Source organism: Pelecanus crispus, chromosome 5 (assembly GCF_030463565.1).
Source record: "Pelecanus crispus isolate bPelCri1 chromosome 5, bPelCri1.pri, whole genome shotgun sequence".
Classification (NCBI taxonomy): Eukaryota; Metazoa; Chordata; class Aves; order Pelecaniformes; family Pelecanidae; genus Pelecanus; species Pelecanus crispus.
In genome coordinates this window covers 9,357,132-9,383,663 of record NC_134647.1, presented here as the reverse complement: position 1 = coordinate 9,383,663, position 26,532 = coordinate 9,357,132, and the positions used below count along the sequence as shown (strand labels likewise).

At 35.2% G+C, this 26,532-nt stretch overlaps 1 protein-coding gene across 1 annotated transcript; it reads left to right on the top strand.

Moving 5' to 3' along the window:
• The first annotated feature begins 376 nt into the window (after positions 1–376).
• Positions 377–26,061, top strand: SLC35F5 (solute carrier family 35 member F5). Its single transcript, XM_075710762.1, has 15 exons — positions 377–434; positions 4,278–4,419; positions 5,538–5,681; positions 7,969–8,031; positions 10,157–10,238; positions 11,568–11,758; positions 13,427–13,508; positions 14,326–14,413; positions 14,995–15,059; positions 15,434–15,538; positions 15,999–16,158; positions 19,664–19,754; positions 24,040–24,194; positions 24,645–24,733; positions 25,697–26,061. Exons 2-14 carry the CDS (start codon positions 4,285–4,287, stop codon positions 24,724–24,726), a joined length of 1,443 nt encoding a protein of 480 aa, XP_075566877.1. The 5' UTR covers positions 377–434; positions 4,278–4,284; the 3' UTR covers positions 24,727–24,733; positions 25,697–26,061.
• Positions 26,062–26,532: the final 471 nt, after the last annotated feature.

Below are 26,532 nucleotides of genomic sequence, written 5' to 3'. Positions count from 1 at the left end.
GTAGGCTTAAGAAATTGGGTCTTTCTCTGCATAGCTTAAGAAATTAGACTTAATCATTATTGGGTTCTTCTTTCTCATGTGAACTTTTTATATTCAGTTAATAAGGGAGAGATAGTGTTCTCTGAAATATCAAAAATAGTAAATGATCCTGTTTTCTTGTAATTCATTGCTGTCCTGCTGGCATTTTTGATGTGGTTCGATTCTTAAGGTTCTATATCTGTATGTCCCCAACATTTAGGACTTGAGCTGCGGCAGATGCTTGTGGAACGTGAAATTTTAGAAAATGTTTTGCAAAGATAAGTGCATAATATACATGCACACAATTTTTCAAACTTTGCTTTTTTTTTTTCTTTTTAGGAGACTATCTTCACTTTGACATGATGTGTGGAGTTTGTTAGCACTTTTTGTTGGTTTTTTTACAGTTATTGTGGAAGGTATGTATGAGAAAAGTAAATCTTGTACTTTCTGTGTTCATTTTTATCAGAGCATATTATCGTCAATGTACAGAAGCCGAACATAAAGAAATGTGTGGAATTGTATTTTATTACAAGTTCATGAATACTGATACTTTGTCAATAAGTGGGATAACATGTCTTGTCTAAAACTTCTCAAAATAGTAATTTCTATCTGTCTTTGCATTCTGTGTGAAGCTTTACAGGTTTTAATTCTGTCCTAAAACTTAGATATTAAGTTTCAATAGGGTTCTGTTGTTCTGCTGAACATTATAGGCATTTTAGTATTGCCGCTTTGTAATTTTTTTAGTCAATTAACTAGCTTGAAGGGGCATCCTGCTGCATGGTGAAGACTTTGTAGTCACCCTTTCTTGGTAAGCTTTTTTTCTTGTTAAGGAAGAACCAAGCAAAGGGCTATATTAGGCACACAGAAATGTTAAACACTTTGTTACAGGCTGCTATTACTGTAACATATAAAAGCTTGAAGACATAAGTATGGGTTTTTTAATTAGAATTTTAAATCTACTTATCATAGGTAGAAAAGAAATGGTACAACGTGTACTTATACTCTGAATAACTTCATATGTAACCTTGTATCTGAGAAGTGCTAGATATTCTATCATCCTTTACTTCTCTCCTGCTGAGGGATCTTAAATAGGTTTGTACAAGTGTAATGTAGACAAATTGAGTACAATATTAAGCAACTACCATATGTGCACAACACCTGTGTGTGATCTCTGTGCACGGTGTGTATGTGCTATATGCTTTGAAGCAGTTTGTGGTGAGAACGGAAGAGCTAGGGATGCAAGCAGCTGATGTAGAGATGTCAAATTGATCAGGCTACTGCGATTCCTTCCTGTCTCCAGCTTCCTCTTCCCCTCCTACCTGCAGCACATAACTGGTGGAAGGCTGGATTGCTTTCCATTTCTGGTATACCTTACCACTCACTGTTCATGTGTTGTGCTGGAGCCTGACAAGGAATGAGATTTCTTCTGTCTAGTTCCTTTGGAACTCTTCTATGCCCAGCTTCCATTTTTGCTGCATATTATACAAACACATGAGCAATTTCTAGGCTGTATATAATATAACTTAATATAAAGGCTTGTAGGCTATTAGTCATAATAAAATGAAGGCAAAGTTTGTAGAGTATAATATGTAGTATCTGTTAGACCAATTCATAAAACCTGAAAAAACCCTTATAAGCTTTCAAGCATGAAAACCTTTCTGTTTGCTTACTCAAGTTTAAGATAATATCCCTTTTTATTCTCTCTTAGAGAACAAATGTTTTCTCCTTTATTCCATATAAAATAAAAACTGCAGTTCCTTGCTGAGTCTTTCCTAACTTTGCCCCTCCCTACTTCCAGACTTCTGCTTTCTTTTGTCAATCCCACCATTTTATCAGAAAAGCACAGTAATTATCCAGAACTGATGCCCACACATGGTATATATCAGCATAGATCTTTTGGTATAATTATACTTCAGGAACTCTGCCTGTTGATTTTTCTTTGGAAAGAAGCCCTTTGAGAAATGGAGGAAAAAGAGCCACGATTTGAACATGGCAGAGACTGTATTGCAAAGGAGAGGCATGAGTCAAAGGCAGGAAACAGTGTCGTGATCTCAAATGCACTTGTGCATACCTAGGCATTCAAATCATTAATCTGAGGAATAGGCTAGTCTGGAAAAAAGAAGTGTAGCTTCCTCACTACATTTGTGTAGTGTTGTGGCACTGTCTCTTTCATAAATAATTTGTAAATAATGAAAAGACAGTAAGTGTATGTTGACACATGTGGAGAAAACAAAGTGTAATTTAAATATACCAAACTGGATTAGCAAAGCAGATCACCTCTATTTACTGGGAGAGTCAGGACCTGCTCTGTGAGGGTAAATTAGATTTCAGTTCCTTTGAGGAGTTCTCTGAAAGATAGCGAGTGAGTTTATGACAATAAATAGCAAGGTATGTTACATAATCTGTAGCAAATTAACTCTTAACAAATTGGTTCTTAAAATATATACATAAATAAGTTAATGTTAATCATAGAACTACCATCTACATATCTTACTGAGGTTCATTAGGGAGTGTGTAGAAGATTCTGGTATGAGCAGACCGATGAATGAGACATCAGTCCCTGTCACTTAGATTTGAAGCTTTTTAATCATAAAATTGAAGGTTTTCCTAAATTTAGGTCTTCTAATGGGTAGTCGTAAAGCTACATCACAAATCTGAATCCCCTTCTAGTAGCATTAGTGGATATAAGAACACACGTAGGTCTGGTGTGCTCATGATTAGCACTTGGAGTAGGTCCAGTGGATCTCGTAATTTTTTTTTTGAGTTAAAACACAAGCAACACTTAAAAGCTTGTTTGCCTTGCATTTCTTTTTTTTTGGAAAGTACTTTACTGATCTCTAAACATAACTTTAGTGTTTTCAGTAATGTTCATACTTGTTTTTAGTGCAAGTTGTGCAAAGTCAAGCCCTCTAAAGTCACAATGTACCACTTTTTTGGCCAACCCAAACAATACCAGTTCTGCTCTCTTGTGTTTACTCTGTGCATTGAATAAAGCAGAAGTACTCTGCCTGCTGAAGGAAAAAGAAAGAAGGTTGGTCATGATCTATTTACACACTGCTGTAGTGCTTGTCTCCTGCATAAATTTGAATGTTTTAACTGCAGATAGTCTTCCGAAAATGAATTTCTCCAGCTCAAGCCATATCTTCAGAATTTTCTGTTGAGTGGTATACTCTTATTCTTCCAGTGTGTAAAAGCAGTTGGCTATAGGCATTTAAAGCCACCTGTGCTTTTACTGTAATTCACTAGAATTGCTTAATTGCTCTCTATTACTACCTTGAACAAAGACCTCTAGGAGCCGTGAGGCATGTATAGGGAAAAGGAAAATAGGTTTGTGTGTGTCAAAGTCCAAGCTTGTTTATGCTGTCATTTCTGGCAAGTCTGCATGACTTTTGTGCTAGATTACAAGCTTAAAGCTAGTTTACTGCTGTAGTTTTGACTTCTCAGAATATGAAGTGTTCTTAATTGACTATTTCTGTGTGTAACATACTGGGGTACAGTCAAAATCATTATCAATGTTTTGGGGTTTTTTAGTAGGCAAAGCTTTCTGTTGCATATATTGTATGCTTGCTCTTAGTTTGATAGGTTTTCACTAGAATTGGTGCATGCCTGTATTTCATAAATTACCAAATAGATATACATTTTTTTGAGTTCAAGTGCATGTGTAATCTAATTTTGTAAGTTTACAATTAAATATTCTGTGGGGTGTTTTTTTCTTGAATCACTTTATGCTTTGAGGGATCATAATTTACCCAAATGTGTTGCTATGTCTTTGGAAATGTTTGTTGAATGCTTAAGTTTAAACATGTTTCTGACTATCTTTAGTAGAATTGTGTTTGATGCAACACATCTAACTAATTTCTACTGTCAGCTTAGAGTATCTGAATTTACCAAAACATAGTGGTTTCAAATTTTGCAGAATTTGTAGCATAGAAATTCCAAAAAGGCATTGTATGTTTTACCTACTTATATTCACTTCAGTTGTAGAACAGTTGATAAATTCTTGAGAAGCTGAGATTTACTTTCTAATTGCCCCTAATGTCTCTGAAAATCTCATGCCAGATCTGTCAAAGATCTGCTTTTTAACAAACATAAGCATGTGTTTCCTGGCATATTGGGTCTATTTCATATATATGAAACACTTGCCCCCGCTGTCTGGAGTTTTTCTTTTGTTGTGTGGGTTTGTTGTTTTGTTTTTCGGGGGTTTTTTTGGTCACTGTTTGTAATCTTCTGGGTTTTATTCCTTTATCAATCTTGAATAGGTTACAAATGGTGTGGGTTTTTGTCATGAATCGAATGAGCTCCCAGAGCAGTTCATCCACTCAGCGTAGGCGAATGGCTCTAGGAATTGTCATTCTTCTCCTCGTTGACGTGATATGGGTTGCCTCTTCAGAACTCACTTCTGTAAGTATTGTTCCATGCATCTTAAAAGGAAAATAAAAGCCTGTTTAAGAGAAAGATGCAGCAGAAACATGGTCACTCAAACACTCAGTGGGTGTTCCAGTGTAATGTTTAACCACCTTTTCAGTACAAGGAAGACGATACCCTTTGGGTTAGTGGACTAACCTGTATCCACTAAAAGTAACAAACAATTTCAACTCGGTGACTGTTACTTTCAAGATAGAAAGTGTTATTGATGAATTTAAAATTAAACAACATAAGCTCATAACTGTGTACTGTAATTAGGGAGTTCATTTTGTTTATTGCCGTGTTGATTAAAATAATGCCCGTATGTTTCCCGAGAAGTAGTAAATGAGCTGTTACATTGCAGGCTAGGTGTTACGGTAGATTATAGTTAAGAACATCTGAAGTCTAGGACCAAAGGACTTGGGTCATGGAGTTTAAGTCCTATAATTGCAGACAAGTTTGTCATAATCTGGTTCACATATTCATCATCTTGAAATGGATCTGGTATTTACTTCATGTTAAGTTTTAGGACTTAAAACAGAGCTTTAGCAATGGAAATTGAGTTTTTACTAAATTCTTGTCAGGTTTCTGAACTGTCATTAAGTTGTTAGGTTGTATATCAGTTTTGAAACTAGGCATATAAAAATGTTTGTGCTTAACATGCTGTTATATTAATAAAATGTTTTTTCCAATGAGCTGGTGGAATCACTTGATACTGAAATGTTACTTAATCAAAGTAATCGTCTCTGATTTGTGGTTACTATGCTATTGCTTATAAAAGTGGTCTTTCATTTAGAAAATATTTGCGTGTAAACGTATTTTCAGTCCTATTTGAGTTCAGTGGCATATCAATATGTTGCTTGGTTAGATACAAGTAATAAGTAGCTTTTCTCCAGTGGCATTGTATTTTACAAAATGGCTCAGATAGCTTGGGAGAGGGTACCCCCAGAATAGGTAGGGCTACTTGTGTCTTTTGCTCATACGTGCCAATACTCGCAGCACTGTCATTTTGGGAACCAGACTGTTTTGGACTATATACTTAAACCTGTTTGTTCATCTTGTGAATTCTCACCTAATTGGTAATTTTGGTTACTGCAATTGTTTTGTTTCCACAGTATGTTTTTACAAAGTACAACAAACCTTTTTTCAGTACATTTGCAAAAACATCCATGTTTGTTCTATACCTCTTGGGATTTATTGTTTGGAAACCATGGAGGCAACAGTGTACTCGTGGGTTTCGTGGAAGGCATGCAGCTTTTGTAAGTATTTTAACTCTGTAAATGTTTTGATACTTGTTGAAGTTTGTACAGAAAAAAAAAATAGGAAATAGAGAAAAGCAAAGTTTACATGTTGGTGAAATAGTGCTTTCAGAAAAGCAATTATAAGCTGAACCGTGGCACAGGAAGACATGGCAATCATAACAGTAGTCTTGTGAGAGGAAGAAAAGAAAGGAAAAAGCAATGTGAAATGTGTCAGGAATAATAAATGCTTTACTGGGCCAGACCATTGGCCCATCTAGCCTGGTATTTTGTCTTGGACAGTTGCAGAGGATAATTCTTTTTAAGAATAGCTTATGAGCCTCACCACTGTTAATTGGTTTTTCCTTTTTACTTTCCCAGCATATGTAACCAATGGAATCAGTATTTGAACTTTGTAGTTGATTTTTATTACTGACTCTTTTTGTCTCTGGCAGAACTATGAACTGGTTGCTATGAGGTTTTGAAGTTTTCAAAGTTATGTTTAGGAAAAGTGCTAGTATTTTGTTTTTGTTGTTGTTAATATTGCATTTTTACAGCCTTTATGCCCGAGTGACCTTCTGTTGCCCATTCTAGAGCTAGGTATAGTTAGGTATAGAGTAGGTGCTAGAGTCTAAAATTATTGTCATATTACAGAAATACATACTTTTTTCCAAGGAAATTAAGAGATGCTGGGAAGAGTCCTTGTTCTGTGCCAGTGTTTCAGAATGCTAAACAGCAGGCCTCAGGAAGCAGTAAGGCATTTGGCCTGATATTGATCTCACATTAAAATAACAGAAAATGTGATCCAAGAACATGCTGTTAATCAACATGTCTTTATCGAAAATAGCTTGTATGAAAGCAACTGACTCCAATTCTTCTGGATATATTAGGCTTCACTGATAGTGGCAGTTGTAGGCGTAACATACTTTAATTGAAGTGTTACATGATGTTAAGCCAAATTATTTTTATTAAAAAAACCAAACAAAACACCAAAAAAGGCCCAAAAACCTAAACCTTTTGGATTTTTTTTTTTTTTTTTTTTTAAATCTTTTGTTAAACAGAATGTCTGGAGTTGGCTGATAACATGAAATAATTTTTGTTAGATCAGCCTTTAATACCAAGTGTCTGCATAGTATGGCACATGTCAGACTTGATGCTGTTCAGGATCTTCAGATTGTTTACCAGCAGAAATGACAAATAAGGATGATGAAAGTGTGAAAGGATGGTTAGTTGTACAGAGCAATTATACTGACCAAATTATTATTTATTAATCTGAGCAGATGAGTAGAATAAGGGACTATTGCCTAGTGTGAATTGTAGTGGGTATATTGACCAACTGAATCTCATGCAGTGCTATGTCAAAGAAAGAGAGAATATGAACTCACATGAACTGGACAGCAATGAGTAAGAGTGCTCAATCTGTCACATTTTGTGTGTGGCAGTCATGGCACCACTACTGGAATCTCATTATTTTTTCTTTCTAATCCTATAAGAAGTAATTTTTTTAATAATTTGTAGGAAATAGCCATTAGTTTTGATCTTAGCCCATTTCAGAAGAACAGTATGGAGACAGGAGTGTAGCGTGCAGGTATAGAAGATTTCCCTGCCCCCAAGGAGTTTAGTTAAATATTCAACTGTATAATTACTACAAGTGCCTTTTAAAATGTCTTGTGTTTATTAATCTGGAACAAAAATTATCCATTTATAGATTTTTATTTCAATCATGATTGCTTAGGTGTACACTCATATCTTACTTTTAAGCCCTCTTCCACATTGGAGGCTTTGTTTTAGTAGATTTCTTGCCAGCATGGTAGAACAGCAAGCTGTGGGTTAGGGAACAGGGGTAGTAGTGCTTGTTAAGATGCAGAAAGGAAGAGGAAAAGTGATACTTGACCTCATCCTAATTTAAGTCTTGTTAAAACTAAGGCTGAGTTCCAGGTTTTTATGCAAAGGAACTTTGCCTCAGTAAAATGAAGAAGCAAGAGGCTTGTTGTTAATACATGCACAATCATTTAGTGAAGCATGTCTCGCTAAGACTGAACTTTACAGGTTTTAGCATTCTAACAGCCTGATCCTGCGTTGATACCTGGTTAGTTGAATTCAGTGGGGTTCTCCAAGAGGTACAAGGAATTACTGAAATTATTTACTGAACTTGTAAGCCCTCTTGTTTACTGGGGAGGAGGGCTGGAGGGAGAGAGGGAATTGTGATAGAATTATGGAAAAAGGCATTAGAAAACTTACTTCCAAAAATTTCAGTTACTAATAACTCTGCCTTGATAGATTATTACATTTAAGGTTCTGTAATTAGTTTGCAGATGCTGAAGGTTATTTTGCTGCTTGTACGACAGATAACACTGTAAACAGTTCTCTGGTAAGTGCCTTAATTTGTGAAGGTCAATGCTTTACAGTAACATGATGCCATTATTCTGACTTACTGTTCTTAAAATATGGCGGTTTTAAATAATAGTTTTTGGCAAAGGGGATTCTTAACTTATTAGTAACATATAAGTGCTGCAAATAATGACATTGCTTATTATGAGAAATACAGGTTCTCAGCTCAATAAAACACGTACTTGAATGTTTCTGTAGTAGTTTGTGAAAGAAATATTTATGTTGTACAAAGGAACCCTTTATCTGCTCAGCTCAGTAGCTGCCAAAGCAAAATGTGGAGAGCTAGTGGTAAAGCCAAACAGTTTTCAAGACTAAAATCCACAACAGAATCACTCACTTAGTTGAGTATCTTGTATACTGTGATCTTGCATTGCATTTTGAAAGAGAAATGGACTGCCTTCTTCTTTCCAGTAGATGGAGTGACTACTGTTTACTGAATCAAATGTCAGTACTGGTATTCTGCTGATAAGCTGCATTGCCTGGTGGCATTTTTGTGGTGATTTTCATCATCCATAAATGATGGTTTTTTATGCCCCTGTTGATCACAGATTGCCGCATACCTAAATCAGAGGCCACATGCAGAAATGCATCCATGTTGTGGTTTAGCCCCAGCCAGCAACTCAGCACCACACAGCCGCTCGCTCACTCCCCCTGCCCTGGTGGGATGGGGGAGAGAATCGGAGGAGTAAGAGTGAGAAACACTCCTGGGTTGAGATAAGAACAGTTTAATAGTTGAAATAAAATAAAATAGTAATTATAATAATAACAATATAATAATAATAGTAATAACAATATACAAAGCAAGTGATGCACAATGCAATTGCTCACCACCTGCTGACCGATACCCAGCCAGTTCCTGAGCAGCGATCGCTCCCCCTGGCCAGCTCCCTGTGGCTTATATGTTGAGCATGACGTCACATGGTATGGAATAGCCCTTTGGGCAGTTTGGATCAACTATTCTGGCTGTGCCCCCTCCCAGTTTCTTGTGCACCTGGCAGAGCATGGGGAGCTGAAAAGTCCTTGACCAGTGTCAGTACTACTTAGCAACAACTAAAACATCAGTGTGTTATCAGCATTCTTCTCCTACTAAATCCAAACCACAGCACTATGCCTGCTACTAGGAAGAAAATTAACTCTATCCCAGCCAAAACAAGGACAATCCAAAACACAGAACTTTGAAAGTTAGCACCATCTCTGTAATAGAGTAGGGGGAGGCAGCTGAGTGTTGACAAACTACCACATAGGTGTTTTATACTGAATAGGGAATTGAAGAGAGATTTTTCAGAAGTATTCTTCATTTCATTCTTTGTTTTTTTTCTAACTTTATTTATCTACATTTAAGAATAAAGTCTTCTTAGTCTGCTCAATTCATTAAGATCATCTGACTCTAGAAGTAGGATTCATTGTTAACCTTGGACAATTTTGCATTAATTTAAACATCCACAAAAATTCTGGTCCTAAACAAGGAGCCTGATGAAAATGCAGCTACCAGATCTTTTTCATTACTTCACTCTTACAGTGGAGTTCATTACTTTACTCTTACAGTGTATTAATTTAATTTAAACAAGCAGCTTAAAACTTGTGTTGTTAGCAGAAGTTGTAATTGCTTAAAATAATTCTAAGTGCCTTATGTATTGGAGTTCCTTTCCCAAAGTTTTTTGACTTCTAGTTCATGAGCTTTTAGGGTCACAGGAGGAAAATGAGTATGTATACATTTTTTTTATATGTATTCTGTATTTTATGTTTCTAGTTTATCATTAGCTATAGATCTAATGAAGTCTGTGATTTTCATGCGTTATTTTTTAACTTTTAATCCATAGGTTTGAATTTTCTGGGGATGAGTTTTGTGTTCATGAGGATATACATAAAAGTGCACAGTTGATTTTGCGTACTGCATTTTACCAATATGTTTAGCATAAAATACAGATTATATATGAACATTTTTGACAAGCCTATCCACTGTGTGCAAAACCACTTTGTTAAAGTTGATTATCTTAATATTCACCAAGCTTTTATTTAGTTTTCTTATTCACTAAATTAATTCTATTGCTTATGATTTAAATATCCTGCTTAACTGTATTTTTACTTATACTGATTCATTTCAGAGTGAACCTTTATATGTTCCTGTAAAGTTTCATGATTTGCCAACTGAAAAAAATGGCACTAATAATAGTGATGCAGAGAAAAGTGAGTAAAGACTTTTGGAATGCTGAAATGCTAGTTCTTTGGTGAAGGAATTGCTTTCCTCTTTGTTGGTATAACTGCTGTCATGTTGCAGGACTTGCTTCCCCTCCCCCTCTTTTTTTTTTTTTTTTTTTTTTTTCTTTCTTAAATCTTTTATTGCATGAATTGCAGTCTCATATATTTACTTTCAGGTAGAGAAAACATAGGCCTATCGTTCAGTTTACCTTTCTTGGTCGCTACAGATCCAGCCTATGTTTATCTCAAGGGACCAACTGGGTTCAGTACTTGTGATTCTTTCCTTCTGGGCTTGTATGACCAGCAGCAGTGAGTCAGCCTCTGGAAAAACAAGCTATTGTCCTTTTTAGAGCAGGAGCAAAGCAGTCAAAGTAAGAATTTTAACAGTCTATGTGCATTCTGATTTTATTTAAGCCTCACTATCTTGTGATAGTAGCTGAAACAGGCCTAACTGTCCCAGACAATTACAGAAAAGCTAGCTGTCAAAGAATCCAGTGATCTGATCCTCAGCAAAAGAGTCCCTGCTTATAAAAGGGAAAGTCTCTTTGTTAATTTCTAGATGACATGTGTTAAGAACCGCTTTGGCAGGCTCTGCTGTCCTGTGACAACATGCATCAATCACTGCAGGGTTGTTTGAGCTGTAGCTTTTCCCTCGCCTTTTTTTAGGAAATTAGGTATTGTTTCATATTGAATTAGGCTAATATTTATATATAGCATGTAATGTTTTCTTTACACAGGAAACTAATGATACTTACAATAGCCTTGTAAATAAAATCTGATCCTGGTTTGCAAGATTAGTTAGAGGGTGGATTTCAAATGAGCAAGTGACCTTATGATCTCTGCTAAGCTTCGAGGTCTGTTGGACACTCTCATCCTCTGAATGAAACATTGTCCTTGCAGTTTGGTATAGTTGTGTGCAGTTTTTGGCTATTTGACTGTTAAACAACTAAAGAAAATCTTATATGTAATATTTATCAATAGTGAATAATTCCTACCTAAGAATTTGTCGTTACATTGTGTGGATTTTTTTGATGGGGAGGAGGGATGGTGCTTTTCAGTGAGGCTCTGGTGGGTGGACAGCTCTACTGATGAAAAACAGTAATTGTGCTTTGTCTTATTAGTAGCCTATCAAATAGCAAAATACCAGTTTAATAAATAAAAATAATGGTATGTCTTCTATTTGGATAAAAATCTGTTATTTGTGACGTATTGTAATCAATGATCTATTAGAACATCATAGTTTTATTTGCATATTGTGTTGGCTTGAAAAGTTTAATGATAATATGCAGCTTTTTTTTCTTCTCTTTTCTTCTTAAGCTCCCAAAAAACCTCGTGTAAGGTTCAGTAATATTATGGAGATTCGACAACTCCCATCGAGCCATGCATTGGAAGCAAAGTTGTCTCGGATGTCATATCCAACAGTTAAGGAGCAGGAATCAATATTAAAAACTGTAGGAAAACTCACCGCAACTCAAGTAGCAAAAATTAGCTTTTTCTTTTGCTTTGTGGTATGTGTTCCTTTCTTTCAGAAAACTTAAGTATAGATGCAATTAAAACTTGTATAATAATAGTGAAACAGTATTGAGATGACTTGTATTCTTTATGCCTCATTTTATAAATATAGTACAAGAAGTAAAACTTTCCTCATGTGCTGGACATGAAGGTGCAACTTCTTAAAGGGAGGGTAATAAAAAGAGATCCTGGGTGTGTAGTTAACTGTAAGGTCAGTTGTAAGATATGCCATCCTTTTGTGCCATGTTGTCCAGTGTTGGGTATGTCTGGTACAGCAAACTCTGGGATTACGCGTATACAGGCTGTAATAGCTGCAGTGAGACTGCATGACATGGGTAAATGTCACTGACTTCTTTCTGGGCCGTCACAGAAAGAGTACCATCTTAGGCCTCATTGTGGCATTGTGCCCTCCAGTAGTATGAAGAGAAGACAGTTAATTGTCCTTCAGCTTTATTGAGGGCTGCGAGATTTACTTACGAATTTGTTGGTTGCTGATGTTTCTGCATCACGCCTCAGTTGTAGGGGCAGAGAGAGAGAGAACGGTGGAATGATTTTTGAGAGACAGTAAAAATGTAGAGAGCAGATCAGTGATAGCTTTTCCAGAAGTAGATTCACTGATACTACCAAATAGGTTATATGTAATGTGGACCCACCACAGCTTTTCCTCAGGAAGTAGTGCTCCTTAAACATTTAGCATAATAATAATACTACTAGTAAAAAAAAAAAATTAGTACGGTTGATGCACGGATCAGAAAGTGGTGATGCAGTTTTCTGTGTGTATACATAAAGGAGGTGCCCACAGCAGCAAGAGAAGTAATAAGCCACTCGGTGATTTTGGATGGATGAGATAGCTTTTTTAAAAATGATTTAAAATTCTGTGTGTGTGAGTATATTTCTATATATACACATGCAGATTTTCTAAGGTAGAATCCTCATGCTCAAAACAAGTCCTGTTCATGCTATTCATGGATGCTGCTACTACTGGCATGTATATGTATTTCTTCTTGGACTGTATAAATATTTCCAACTAAAACTTTAGATAGTGGTAACATCCCTGAGGATATATCTGAGATCTTGTTAATGAGATCTCAGTCAAGAAATGATAAAACACTTGCCATTTTATTCCTTTATGGAGGAATTAACAGACATGAATCCTTCCAAAATATTTTTGGGGTATTGAATGTAAGCGATGCTTGTTTTTTAGTGGAGATGTGTGCCGGTTTTAAGTACTCTGAAAAAACCTCATTAGGCTGACTAATGTCCCATGTATCTCTGAAATCTCTTTGCAGCCCTTGTGCAGTTATCATCTTGAAGCACTTGCAAAATAAGTTAAAAGTACCTTTAGTTACTATAGACCAGCTATTATAATGTCATTTTAATTATTTTTAAGTTCTGAAATATGTTATTTCATTATTAAACACGTAGTGGAATGTGGTTGGTTTGGGCCAGTTCTAATTTTGCCTCTGTCTTTTAATGTACCTGCCACTTCGATAGAAGTTAGAGATCTATTTGAGGTAAAGTCTTGTTCTGGTTTTATTTTTGAATAAATAGTTGCTTTTTTTTTTTTTTTTTTCCCCCTTTGAGTAGGACTTTATTGCACTGAGAAACTTAACCTGTGTTGTTGCTATCCATACAATCATAAAATTGTTTTTCTTTTCCCCCAGTGGTTCTTGGCAAATTTCTCTTACCAAGAAGCTCTGTCAGATACCCAAGTTGCCATAGTTAATATCTTGTCTTCAACCTCTGGTAAGTTTTGTTTAGATCATCAGATGTGCATTATAAGGCTGTCTATAACATAAAAATCTTTTTTTTGGGGGGGGACTTGTGTAATGGTTTACCTGTGGTTTTGGGGGAATAGTAAGGCTTAAAGCCATTGAATATGTGCATTTAAAAATTTTCATTATGTAATTGCAGGGGTTTAAGCTATCTTCATGATTCCTCTGCTTTTTGCTTTTAAAGTTCATGTGTGTGTGTACTTCTGTGGTTATGTCTGTGTGTTAAAGAGATATATTGGGAGTGTAATAGGTTTGAAGGAAAGTTGATATAACTTTTTTATCAAAATGGGTACAAATCAGAGTAAAGTCTTCTTGCTAATTACTGTTTTAAAAAAAAATGGTTTTAGGGGTAAAGAGCTTAAACCACCTAAATATTAAGCACATCACTTGCTTTCCAGGTTTTATGCAAGGCTCTTAATATGAGCTTTACAGTATTTAAATTATGTGACGGTCCGTGTTTTGAGGAGTAGCTTTTGTTGTTTTATAAAACCAGTTTTAAAAGCACAATTATGGGATTTCCCCCTGCCCCCTTCCGCCACTGACTTTTCAGGTTTATTGCAGTTTATTTTGGTAGTATGACTAGCCTGTCTCAAAGTTCAGCATGTATTTGCTTATCGGACAATTCACATCACAAGGTGTTGGCTTCATGATAGTTCCGATTAAAATTAGGGATGCTAAGATCAAGTAGTTAAGTATGTGAAATATAAAGAAGGAAATGTCTGTGCAGTTTTCTGAACAAACTAGTAGCAAAAATCGATTGTATAAACTCTTCTTAATTTCTCTTGCAGGGCTTTTTACATTAATCTTAGCTGCAGTCTTTCCCAGTAACAGTGGAGATAGGTTTACCCTGTCCAAATTATTAGCTGTTATTTTAAGGTAAGATAATGGGATGGAACATCTGGTCAAAAACTTCCTGCTAGAGTGAGAGGACAACTATACCTACTATACCTATGGTATCTGCGACAATATATGATATGCTTCACTTTTTTGAAAAAAATCCTTGTTTCACAGATAAATTGAGCAAGTGAATTAAGTCTTTTTAAATATTTCATATCATGAACAATTACCAAATCTCATGCTCCTGTAGGAAACCAGATTAATCAGGTTTCTGTTGGAAATATGTGAACTTATTTTCTTGTTGTTTAATTACGGTTTCTTTATTTTTGTGTAGATAGGAAAAAGGAAGAGGCTTGACATTCAATGTTGTCGGCCTGTTTCATTAAATGCCTGGTGCATTGTTCAGGGAATTTGAAAGTGGCTTTTTTTTGTTTGTTTGTTTTTAGCTTAGGATCAGGCCTGAGCAATAGAGAACTCCTTTTGGCTTTTCCAAAAGTGGGTTTTATTAACTAAAAATACCTTAAGATAGAACTGTATTTTTATATTTTTCTCTCCCCTTGTTCTGTCTTTGTAAAAAAGTTCTTGGGTTTAAGTAGCATTTTGCATTTCTTTTTTGCTAGCATTGGTGGTGTGGTACTTGTTAACCTTTCTGGATCTGAGAAATCTGCTGGAAAAGATACAATAGGTATTTACTTAATTTTTTTTAATCCTAGACTATGCAGTGATGAGTACCATCTTTTGACGATACTCAGTAGGTCATATAGCAAGCTATATATTTCTTACTCCTGTAACATTTCACAGTCTGGCTTTTTAGTTTCAACTTCTGAAACTGGACATTTATGATGATTTTTTTCCCCCTATGTATATAGCTTAATTGGGAAAGTATTTACATTTTCAAGCTTTCTGCATTTTTCCATGCTTTTCATATAGTAATGGATTCTGTAATTAAATTGTTTATCTCTGACAGTTTTATAATAGGTGCATGTTTAAGAGAGTTGATCCTAGTGTGCATAGCATGTGTGCATGTCTTAAGTGAGTGGTTTTTTTTCTTCTTTACAGGCTCCCTTTGGTCTCTTGTAGGAGCAATGCTTTATGCCGTGTACATAGTAATGATAAAAAGGAAAGTAGATAGAGAAGATAAACTTGACATACCAATGTTCTTTGGTAAGATTAAAAATAACTCTATTGAAAGTTTTAATTTCAGTGTGTGATTAAATTTTTTGCTTTCAGGCACTGAACTCTATATGAGTGTTAAAGGGGCTCAGAAAAGCCAAGGAAGTAGAGAGCGCCTATTGTTCCTGTGGTTACAAGTACTTTAGAGACAGTTGTGTGAATTGTTTCTTGTTTACAGTCTGAACAATGAAAGATAACACTACCTGTAGGAATGCAAACAGCCCCTTTGAACTCAATGGAAATTTTTTTCAATTTAAAACCTGTAAATATCTGATGTAATTGTTTGTGAATTTCAGGTAAAGTTTCTTATATTCCTTTCCTTTGAAAGATGTAAAATATTGCTTTGCTGCTGCTTTTATGTGTACATGCCAAAATAGTGGAGTTTAGCTGAGATTTTAGTTATGTTGAAAGATATTTATTGTAATTTACTTAACCCTGTTTTTATACTCAGGTTTTGTAGGGTTGTTTAATCTGTTGCTGCTGTGGCCAGGGTTTTTCCTGCTTCACTATACTGGGTTTGAAGCATTTGAGTTTCCCAGTAAACTGATATGGATGTGCATTGTCATTAATGGCCTTATCGGAACAGTTCTGTCAGAGTTCCTCTGGCTGTGGTACGTACTACATGCTTTGTAAGTGTTTCACACGAATTTTCTTACCTGTGTTCTCAAATGTTGAGATGTCAAATTGTCTCAGTAGGGTTTGTTGCCTTTTTTTTTTTTCCTTTTTCTTTTTTCTGTCCATATATGCAGTTTGAGTTAGAGGATGTCATCCATCATATCACAATGTCCTGTTTAAGAGCAACGGCTAACTTTAAAAAGCAGGTGATACGGTCTTGTAGTATTTATTAAGATACTGTGTGCTTAGCTGATTCTAGAGTTAATATTCTGAGGCTAAAAGACTGTGGTACAGAGTTGCAGTATTAATAGGAGAGCATTAATTTCTGTTGGAACAGTTCTTCAGTTTCCAAGGCCTTGTGTATCTTGGATATATATGAGTCAGAATCCAGTGTTCTGTAGTTGACGTATTTGTTTAAATCTTCAAAGACTTAATGAGCTAAATCTCAACAATACATTAATCATGAAGATACGGCAATTCATAAATGAGACTTGTAGATGAACGGCTCAAAAGCTGTAGCAGACTTAAACCTTTGTGTAGCTGTTAGAAGGACAGTGTTGCTAGAGAACTGTCTGGTAAGTCAGGGTTCCCAGCTTGAGAGAATTCAGGGAGTCAGAGAGTTTCTTCTGGGACAGCATTAGGTTAAAATAGGGGTGTAACAGAAAATACTACAAGTTGAAAAGTCTTACTTTATTCTGGAAACACTGAAGAAGAGTTTCCAAAAAGAGAGATGCTGCCAGTGCCGTACAGTTGCTCAGGGAACGCTGTCGGTTTCAGTGCTACATTTGGAATCGGTGTGGCAGTTTGTGAGCTTTTGCCTGAGAACCCTTGGTGTTCAGCCTCTCAACTCTGTGGCAGAGAGACTGGAAAACCTCATGCGATAGCTACTCTGAAATGGAGATGTCTGTAACCCTAGGAGCCTAAGTTCTGCGACAACAGGACAACAAAAGAGCTAGGTGGAGTTCCGTGAAAACCTTTTCTGTGTGTGTGGTTTTTGGTTTCTTTTGGTTTTGTTTGTTTTCAGATCAAGTGTAAAGTTATTTAGGAAATTTAATCATGACTTTTTTGTTTATTGGCAAGCTCTAAAACCAGTCCGAGTTATAAATGCACTGCAGCATATGTTCCTTTGTAATTTAATTTGTCTATTGATGGAATATTTCTGTGATGTTAATGCCATCCTGTAAGATTAGACTACAGTTCAGTATCAGCTGGTAAAAAGGTTAAGTGCAATTTCAACATAAGCAAAACAACAAACAAAGAAAAACCCGGAAACAAAAACACAAACTTGGTTCTTGTCACAAAATCAAGTGTTAGCACGGGGTTAAGTACACGGGTGTGCACAGACTTTTTTAAACACATGCTATTTGTGTAATCACTGAGAATGATAATCCAGTCAATTAAAGAGCTGTTTTATTTCCGGTTCCTTTTCCCTAGAATTTTGGACTAGGACTAATTTCAAAGTTTGTCCTGACATCATCCTTTTACCTGTCCAGTGTGCCACTAGTAAGGTCCTCTACTCTTTCTTTGGAAGTAAATATAATTTAACCTACTTGTTTACTCCACTGAACCACATACTGCCAACTAAATAATGTAGCGGTAGATGTGACTCTTAATTATTTTTTTTTTTTTTAAACCTGCTGCTACGTTTTCATTGGATTCTGTACTGTTTATTCATTTACATTATTCTGGTGGACAGGTTGGTTCTAATTCAGAAGCAGTCAGTGCAGAGATGCAGAAGTATTTTCTTATGGTATAGGAGGGGATTTAGAATATTGTGAAGGAAGTTTGCAAAAATGCAGAGTATCTAAAATGCTTTGTTTCCTTTCTGTTCCTTTCTCATCTGCATACATTTTTCTTTGTTTTAAAAACTCAAAACAATGCAAAGTAATTACAAATACCCAAACTGGTCATTTGTGCTTGGCTGAAAGTCAGTTTTATGGGACGACCTAATGGCTTGGTTTGAGAGTACTATTCTAGTTTAATTAGAAAAATACATTCATGACGTCATGTTCTAGAAAATGTTTTCCAAATGTGTGTTCAAATCTTTGTGTTTAAAAGGTGTTAACAAACATCAGTGAGGTGAATTGAAATAGCATTTTCTTCAGTGAATCACATTTCATGAATATAGTCTCAGTGATGCTGCATCTGTTTAATTTTTACAGTAACCAGAATAAAGATTGAGTAGGTAAAAAAACAGGTTTTGGAATTCTAACAAAAATTGCAACGACAAGTTTGTTCTTTCTTTAAAATTCGTTGTGTGCAGAACTGATTGCAGTTCCACAAAAAAAAGCATAGCTGGTACTGTTTTCAGTACTTGCCAAGGATGGGAAGAACTGCCTTTATCTTAATAAATAAATACATTCTGGATGCCTTTGAAATAAGAGGCTGACTCAGTAGGGGGCATTACTGATTTGAATTGGGTACATACCCCCTTGTGTTTTCTTCATATGGTAGAATAGGCTATTTCATAGGGGAGTATTTGCTAACAAGTGTCACTATCCTTGATAACTTTTGACTCGGTCGATCATAAAATGGGAATTGTAATTTTTTATATTGGATGTTTTGCTCTTCACTTGGTATCAAAATAACTCAGACTAGTCATGTTTTATTTATAGAGCCTTAGGTTTATATCGAAATGCCAAAGATCTAAAGAGCTCATGTGTTCTCTTAGGTCTGTCCTACATATACTTCGAGGTTCTCTTTTTTTTTTTTTTATTATTATTACTATTATTATTATTTTAGAAAAATCTCATTCAGTAAATCAGTCATTTGCAAACTAAATATGACTTGCAAAGGAATTTGGGAAAAAGGGTCAGTTTTTTGTGGCTGTTATTGAGTACTACTCTGAAGTATGCCTGTTGTTTTGTTGTTCTGTCATTTAAATAAATTGTAATGGCTTTTTGTGACTCAGTGATTTACAGAAGTGTAATGACTTTGTTCCTGCTTACGAAATATGATGAGACCACTTGTAGAATGCAGAGAAGTCTTACTGAGACTCTGAAGAATGATTTCAAGGGTGTGTTTGAGGTTTAAAAAGCACAGTCTGTTAATTTAAGAATTTGTCTATTTGTAAAATATATTTATCTTTTTGGGTAGGAGTTCTAGACATTGGTAATCTATCTTTTTTAATTAACCAGACTGGGGCAAACCAGATTTAATTACTATAAGCTGGTATTAAACTATTTCAAAATGGAAACAAAATGCAGATTTTTTTCTAGGTGAAGTCACTATGTGTGAAGTAGTGAATGTTCCATCATCTCAGGAAGTTTGTATGGGAATTAAACCTCACTCCAAATTCTAGTTAAGAATTTTATGCAGTTTTACAGATTTATGACGGAGTGTGGGTATCTCAATTTTTTATTATTAAAACAAACAATGACTAACAGTTAAGCTTGATCAAATATCTTCTGCAGTTTGATGTATTACTTTAGTTGTCTTTTAACTTTTAAATAAGACTTCTTTATTATCAATAATAACCATTACTATTTATTATTTTTTTAGGGGCTGCTTTCTTACCTCATCACTGATAGGCACACTTGCGCTAAGCCTTACAATACCTCTGTCCATAATAGCTGACATGTGCATGCAAAAGGTAATGTACTACTAAGTTTTGAGCACTACTAACAGAATTTTTTTGAATTAAACAGTGGTGTTATTTTTAATGATGTATATACAATGAACAGTGTTTTACTTCTGTCATTTGTTAATAATTGTTGAACTGTGTTGTAATTAATACTCTCTTGATATTGACAGTTACAGTAATTTCGCACTTGCAAGCGTGCACTTGCACACTTAAATATGTTTGATTAAGATGCAGCTTGTATGAAAAGTACCCAAAGTCATCAGCAATGCCTGGCGAAACGCTTTACCTTAAACAGGCACTCTTCAGAATTAAAGAACTGCAAGTAATGCACGCCTTAAATTAATACCTTTACAATTCTAGAATTGTTATAGACTGCGTGTCTTGAAAATACTCAATTAGTGACAAAACCAAAAATCTGCAGGTTTACCACAAAGGAATATAGCAGCTACAAGGCTTAACTGTACATTATTAAATTCATGTGGCCATTAGGCTTCCATTTAACTGTCCTCCTTTAAGTTAGTCTAGTTTCACTGGTGTTGAGGTAATAGCTGTGGAAAAACCCTGCACGTAAAGAAGGAAAAGAATCTGATGTGAGTTTAGAATAGAAACTCTATGAAGTTAGTTTATATTACTCTTCAAGCTGTATAGATACTTTTGTTTTCATGCTGGTGGGGTAGAATTCTCAGTTTTAAATATTATGTATGAACTTCAACGCTAACTGAATATTTGATAATATTTAATCAGTGGCATGGAATATCAAATTCTTAATGTCATATGAATAATTATTTTTTAGCATATACTGCAAGCATGCAGTTACTGTTTTTTGGGGTTTTTTGTTTTTTCTGTAAATCAAGATCACACAACTGTTTCTATTTCCTGAAGGCAGGATCTCTTGTTTCTGCTCTTTAATTTGGATTTAAATAATCCCTACTGCTAAAATTTTAATTTGAAAGTTAAACCACCTGTTTCACGCTTTGAAATAGCTTTCAACCTGATTTTATAATGCATCTGTTGTTAAAGCAAGCTTAATTTTTCTTACAGTGATAATGCCCTTTTTCAGCAGAGCATCCCCACATAGTCCATTAAGGCCCTGCCTTTTGACACCTCTCAGTGTAGACACAGGTGTATTTGTCACTTGGCTAAAGTGTAAGCATTTCCCATCACGTGCTTGTTTGCATTTTGACCATTGGAGACACCTGTATTTCACTGATGTTAAATGTGTGTATAGGCATGTGGTATGGAGAGGCTGCAGGAGTTTTCTAGAAAGCACGGAATAAATTATGTGCCAGTTAATGTGTTTTCTGGGCTGAAAACAGTGAATTAGTCAGCATTTGAGCACCTTGGCCTAAATACAGTTTGTTACTGAAATACAGGAAGTTCTTTACTGAGATGATAAATCTTTATGTGAATTAGGAAGCGGTTTAGTTGTGTAATAGTTTAGCTGAAAATGATATCACTAAAAATGGGCAAAACTGACCAAACTTAGAACTACTTCTGAATTTTTAATAGACTGGTGTCTTGCTCTGTCAGCTGCTGCTTGCTTATACTGCTTTGATGTTCTTTTGAGTCTTTTGAGCAAAACCTTGCAGTGATTCCAACAATAATGAAGCATTCATTGGTAAGATAACTGTATTTGTGTTGCTGTTAAAGTATCTGCAATATACACTTGGGACATAAATTGTAACAGGAAAGTAAATAACTAATGATAGCTATTAAGGAAACAGGAAAAAAAAATCTGTAGACTTCTCCCCCAAAAATTCACTTTAATGAGGTGGAATTAGGTTTATATGTGAGCTAATGCTGGTAGCAAAAAATAAGAATTTTGTATTTATGTCTGTGTGCATCTATACAGATTTTTTTTATAGATACCTGTATGTGTGCAAATACATTGTTAGAGAGGTGTGTGTATATATATAGTTACATATATCAATATATGAAAAGCCGAGGTTGTCTTCTGAAGGGACTCATCTAAACTTTCTTCTGGAATACAGTGAAAAATGGAATATGCTTTTTTAATTCTCAGTAAACAACTTCATCTGTAGGCTATTTAATCTGAGTAAACACAGAGTCCAGATCTTTTAATTTATTTTTCATGTACTCGTGCAATATCAAGGTATTTGAAACAGCCAAAATATCTTTAAGGCTCTGTTGGATGACTTTCAGTTGATGTTGGTAACACAAGGGCAAGTTACATTTTTAACTCATTTTTATAGTTTATCACTGTTAGAGTTGCTCCGATTTTTATGTATTTGGTATTAATAAACAAACAAAAAAGCCCCACAAATGTAGCTAACTATCAATCTAACTTCTGTACACCTTGTATTTGCTCTTTTCCTATTTCTTGTCTTAAATTTGCACCTTACTGTGTTGTCTCAGCTTATGTGTTGGCAACATCTTTCATGACCTGAATCTTCATGCCTCTTCTATTTCATCCACCGTTCTTTTCATTTGCCGCTACTTGGTTCCTTCCGGAGTTTGTGGTCCATGTACTTGCTACCTTCTTTTCTTTTTAATTTTTCCTTCTCTGTTTGAAAAGGTTGCTTTGTCTTCCCCTGGGCAAATACAAAGCCTGACTGTTTTTAGGCATCTGGCCATTGGGTGATGCTTCTTACATCTTGCCATATGCAGGAGAGTAATCAGGGTGGGGTTGGGCGTTCATTTTCTTATTTTTTGTTTCTTTTCTGATTTGTATAAGCATTCTGCATTGCTGTTCTTCCTTCTTCCCCTGGCTATTACGTACTTGCTGTCCAAGTTTCTACTTTCTGATCTGTTTGGTGCTTTTAGCTTGTGGCTGCTGCTTGTGTGTTTGAGGGTATGTAAACTCTTCCCACCTTCTGATACTGAACTGTTCAGCATGAGGTCATTGGGGGACCATTAAGACTTGTCTTTGACAACAAAGTAAATTTCCTACTGTATCTTCTCTTGCTGTTGGAGGTAAATCCTTTGTCTCTTACTTTTTTCTTAAAAAGAAATTGCTAGTATTAGAAGCACAAATGAGTGACCCTAATTAAAGGCAAACTCCTATAGACGTTGAGGTTGTTTGTACAAGTGTATTTGTACAAGTATGTCTCTGTCATACAAACATCAAAATATCCTAAGCCAAGCCCTATAATCACTGAAGTCTCATAGGCTAATAGAAATTTAAGCTTCCAACTTCAAGCTTTCCAGTCAGTGCTTCTGGCCAGCCTTGTCTTTACACCACATTTCAGTTTTCTTCAAAGAAACCTATGTAAGAATGCCACTGGCATGGCTAATAATGTAAAGATTAAACTATGAATATATGCGGTCTTCATATGACTGCCAAATGGTATGCTAATTATACAGTATGCATAATTACTAAGTTTCTGGGTCTTCATTATTCTGTAATAATCTGTCATAAATCTGAATCTTAAGAAATTGCAACCAAATTTTTAACAACTATTTAAATATTCCTTTTGGTAACTTATGTATTTATGAATTTGTTAGAAATCAGCAAGGATAACATAAGGCTTGAACAATTGCAGTTTATTAGCTTTTTGAGAGTGAACATCAGTGCTAGGCGTGAAAACTGTACCTCTTTTCTCCAAAGTCTTCAACTTTGGAAACTTTTTCCACAAGGGGGAGCCGTGCCCATGAGCCATGGCTCTGTTTGCCGTACGGCCCTTCGGAGGCTAGTTCTTGTTCTTGCACCCTTGATTTCTCTATCCTTCTACAATTTAAAGTTTTAAACAGTCTCAGGTGATCACTTCTGAGTGTAGCAGAAGATAGATACAAGTAGTAGTCTAGATACAAGTAGAATTTAGTTTAAATTGGGCAAATAATGTGCTCTACCTTTTAAATGAAAATTATTGTAAATTTCCAGGAGTATAGTCTTTCGATGTGCATTGATTTCAGCAGTTACCATTCAGTGACAATATATTCGTAGTGAATAAACAGGTGCACAAATCTTTCAGGTGAGATCTCTTATTCAAAATTTTCGAAGTGTCTGGGGGACTTTCTCATTGGTACCAGTCAGACAGCTAAAACCTAAAATGAGATTATTTGGATATAGCAGTCTTCATCCACACCACAGTGCAAACAGTATGTTGCATTGTAAAGAACAGATCGGTGAAGAAAGGTTATTCGTTCATTAGAAGTAGCAGTGGCTAAAGAAATTGTACCAAATAACTTACAAAAATATTTGTAATATTTCACCCAATTTAAAAGAACTGAAACTTCATTGCAAACTTACAATAATAATTATTTCAAACAGACAGTATGCCAATTTTTTTTTTCTTAAACTTTTGAGTGAATGATGTTTGTGTTTTAATTCCAGGTGCAGTTTTCCTGGTTATTTTTTGCAGGGGCAGTCCCTGTATTTTTTTCTTTTTTCATTGCAACTCTCTTATGTCACTATAACAACTGGGATCCAGTGATGGTGGGAATCAGAAGAATTTTTGCCTTTATTTGTAGAAAACATCGAATTCAGAGGTAGGGCAGCCACAAAGTACAGTCCTATCTCTTCTTAGCCTCTCCAATATCCTATACTCTTTTATAAGCCACAGTACTCATACTGTATATATTTTCATCTAATTTTATATTCAGGTGTATTCAGATGTACTAATTTCTTAATAGTAGTAGTTGCCAATCCATTTATTAACCTATGTAATGCTCAGAAAATGGAAAGATGTGAAGTCTGTTTACCTTTTTAAAAGAAGTTTCCTAGTGGCTGTCAGAGTTTTCTTTTTTTTCCCCTTAATACCTCTATGATAGTTGCTGTACCCAGAACGTGCAGTGAAAATTGTGCAAACTTGAGTATACTTTATGAAGTTAAGGGCTGCAGTTCAAACCACTAGCATACTTAATACTTATGTTGGCTTCGTAACAACCAATTTAATATTGCTGTATAACTTCTAAAAAAATAAATTTGTTTCTTTTAAGAATGCCAGAAGAAAGTGAGCAGTGTGAAAGTCTCATTCCTATGCATAGTGTTTCACAAGATGGAGAGAGTTGCTGTTCATAGACAAAAGGTATGCTTAATAAACTTCAAACAATACAGAGAAAGGTGAAGGTTGCTTTTCATGATGGCATTTGTGTTATATAAGGACACATTTTTACAGAGCATACAGTTAATCTTGTTCTCTATTGATAGATAGAGTTTTGAAGGGTATCTTCAAAATTATTATTCGTTACCAAGCGTTATTCTCACCTTGATACAGTTCTTGTATCAATGGTCAATGGTTTTTAAATGTAAAGTAGTTTTTTACTTAAGAGTATTACAATGTTCATCAAAAGTTGGACGTGAGTCAATAAACCAGAAGAGGCATACAACTTCTTAGTATGGATGATGTGTGTGGAAGAGATCTGAAGTAATTATTTCACTCTTTGTAATGCTGTTGAGGTCTCAGTGTGGGCTACTGCAGTTCATGAAAAACATCGACCGTTTAAGGAAGTTTAGAGGACATGACCAGCCATTTTTATGTGTCTAGAAAATGGGAAGGAGTCCTTGTGTTTGTGGTTGACAAGAATTAAGTTGTTAAATTGCATTAAATATTAGGGAAAATATTTCTCATGATAAGGATAGGGAAACTACAGTAGAATAGCTAGGGAGTTTGCAAAATACCTCTCTCTAAGAGGAGGTTATGCAAACTTCCAACAGGAACATTATATGCTTTGTTGATACTGTCTTGGAGCAGAAAGATAGACATAGTTTAGGACTCTTAGCCCTATGCTTCAGAGCTTTAGTTTTCAAATAATGCATGCAGAATTACATGATGAGAAGTATATTTTTATTTTTCAATGTTGCTTAAATCTAATAATGAAATTAAAAATATTCTAACCAAAACAGTAATTGTGATGTCTTAAGCTTAAAATACACGAGTTATTTCCTTTATTAATAAGATGGAGATAAATATATGGGGTGATTTCTTCTTTGTAATCTTTAGTTATGTAGCCCTGATAATTTTTGTTTGTTTGTTTTTTTTCCCCCTTAGTTTAAAAATGGAATGATGCCCAGCGAAGAGACAATCTTCTGGAAAAGTCCCTAAGGAATCATGTTTCAGTGCCTATTCTGAATTTGTAGTAAAAATAAGAAGTTTCATTTCTTTTGAAACTCTAAACTTTTCCTCTTTCTTGCTTTCATCTGGTTTTATAAATGAACAAATTTACTACCACCATAGGGAGTCTTAGTCCATCTGAGCAACCAACCTGCCTTATAACACTAAGCTGGTGAAGTTACTTGACAAGATCAAGAAAACAAATGCTGTTAAGTGATTTCTTTCTTTTTTTAACTCACAGTTTTGTTAAATGCTGGACAATATTATTTTTTAAAAATACTTTCAAATGAGTTATGTAAATACGTTTGCAGGTCACCAAGTCTTACAGGCTTTCAGATGAAAAGCTAAATAGATATGTTACCTGTAGTAGGTACAAATTAACTTTTTTATGTTGTATAAACTATTTGCATATTAATAGAAGAAAATAGAAAAATAATTTATTAAGTGCATTCTTGTAATTATTGAGGCAGGATCTTTGTACGGTCCTTGAACACTACATATATGTTGTCTTATGCCATTTTGAGAAGCCTTGTAATGGCAAAGGGTGCCGATGTTTAAAAATCTTTTGTTACCTAACAATCTGGAATGTTTCAAATTTTAGTGAATGGTGAAATACTTCTAATTGCAATACATTGGGGTGTACATTCTCAAAATCAATGTTTGTTTGAAACAGACTGATTCTGTAACCCATTCTTATTCCCAATTATCTCACATGGAAAACTAAATTTGAGAATTTTCACATGTATAGATGCCAGCTTACGAAAGAGATCAAT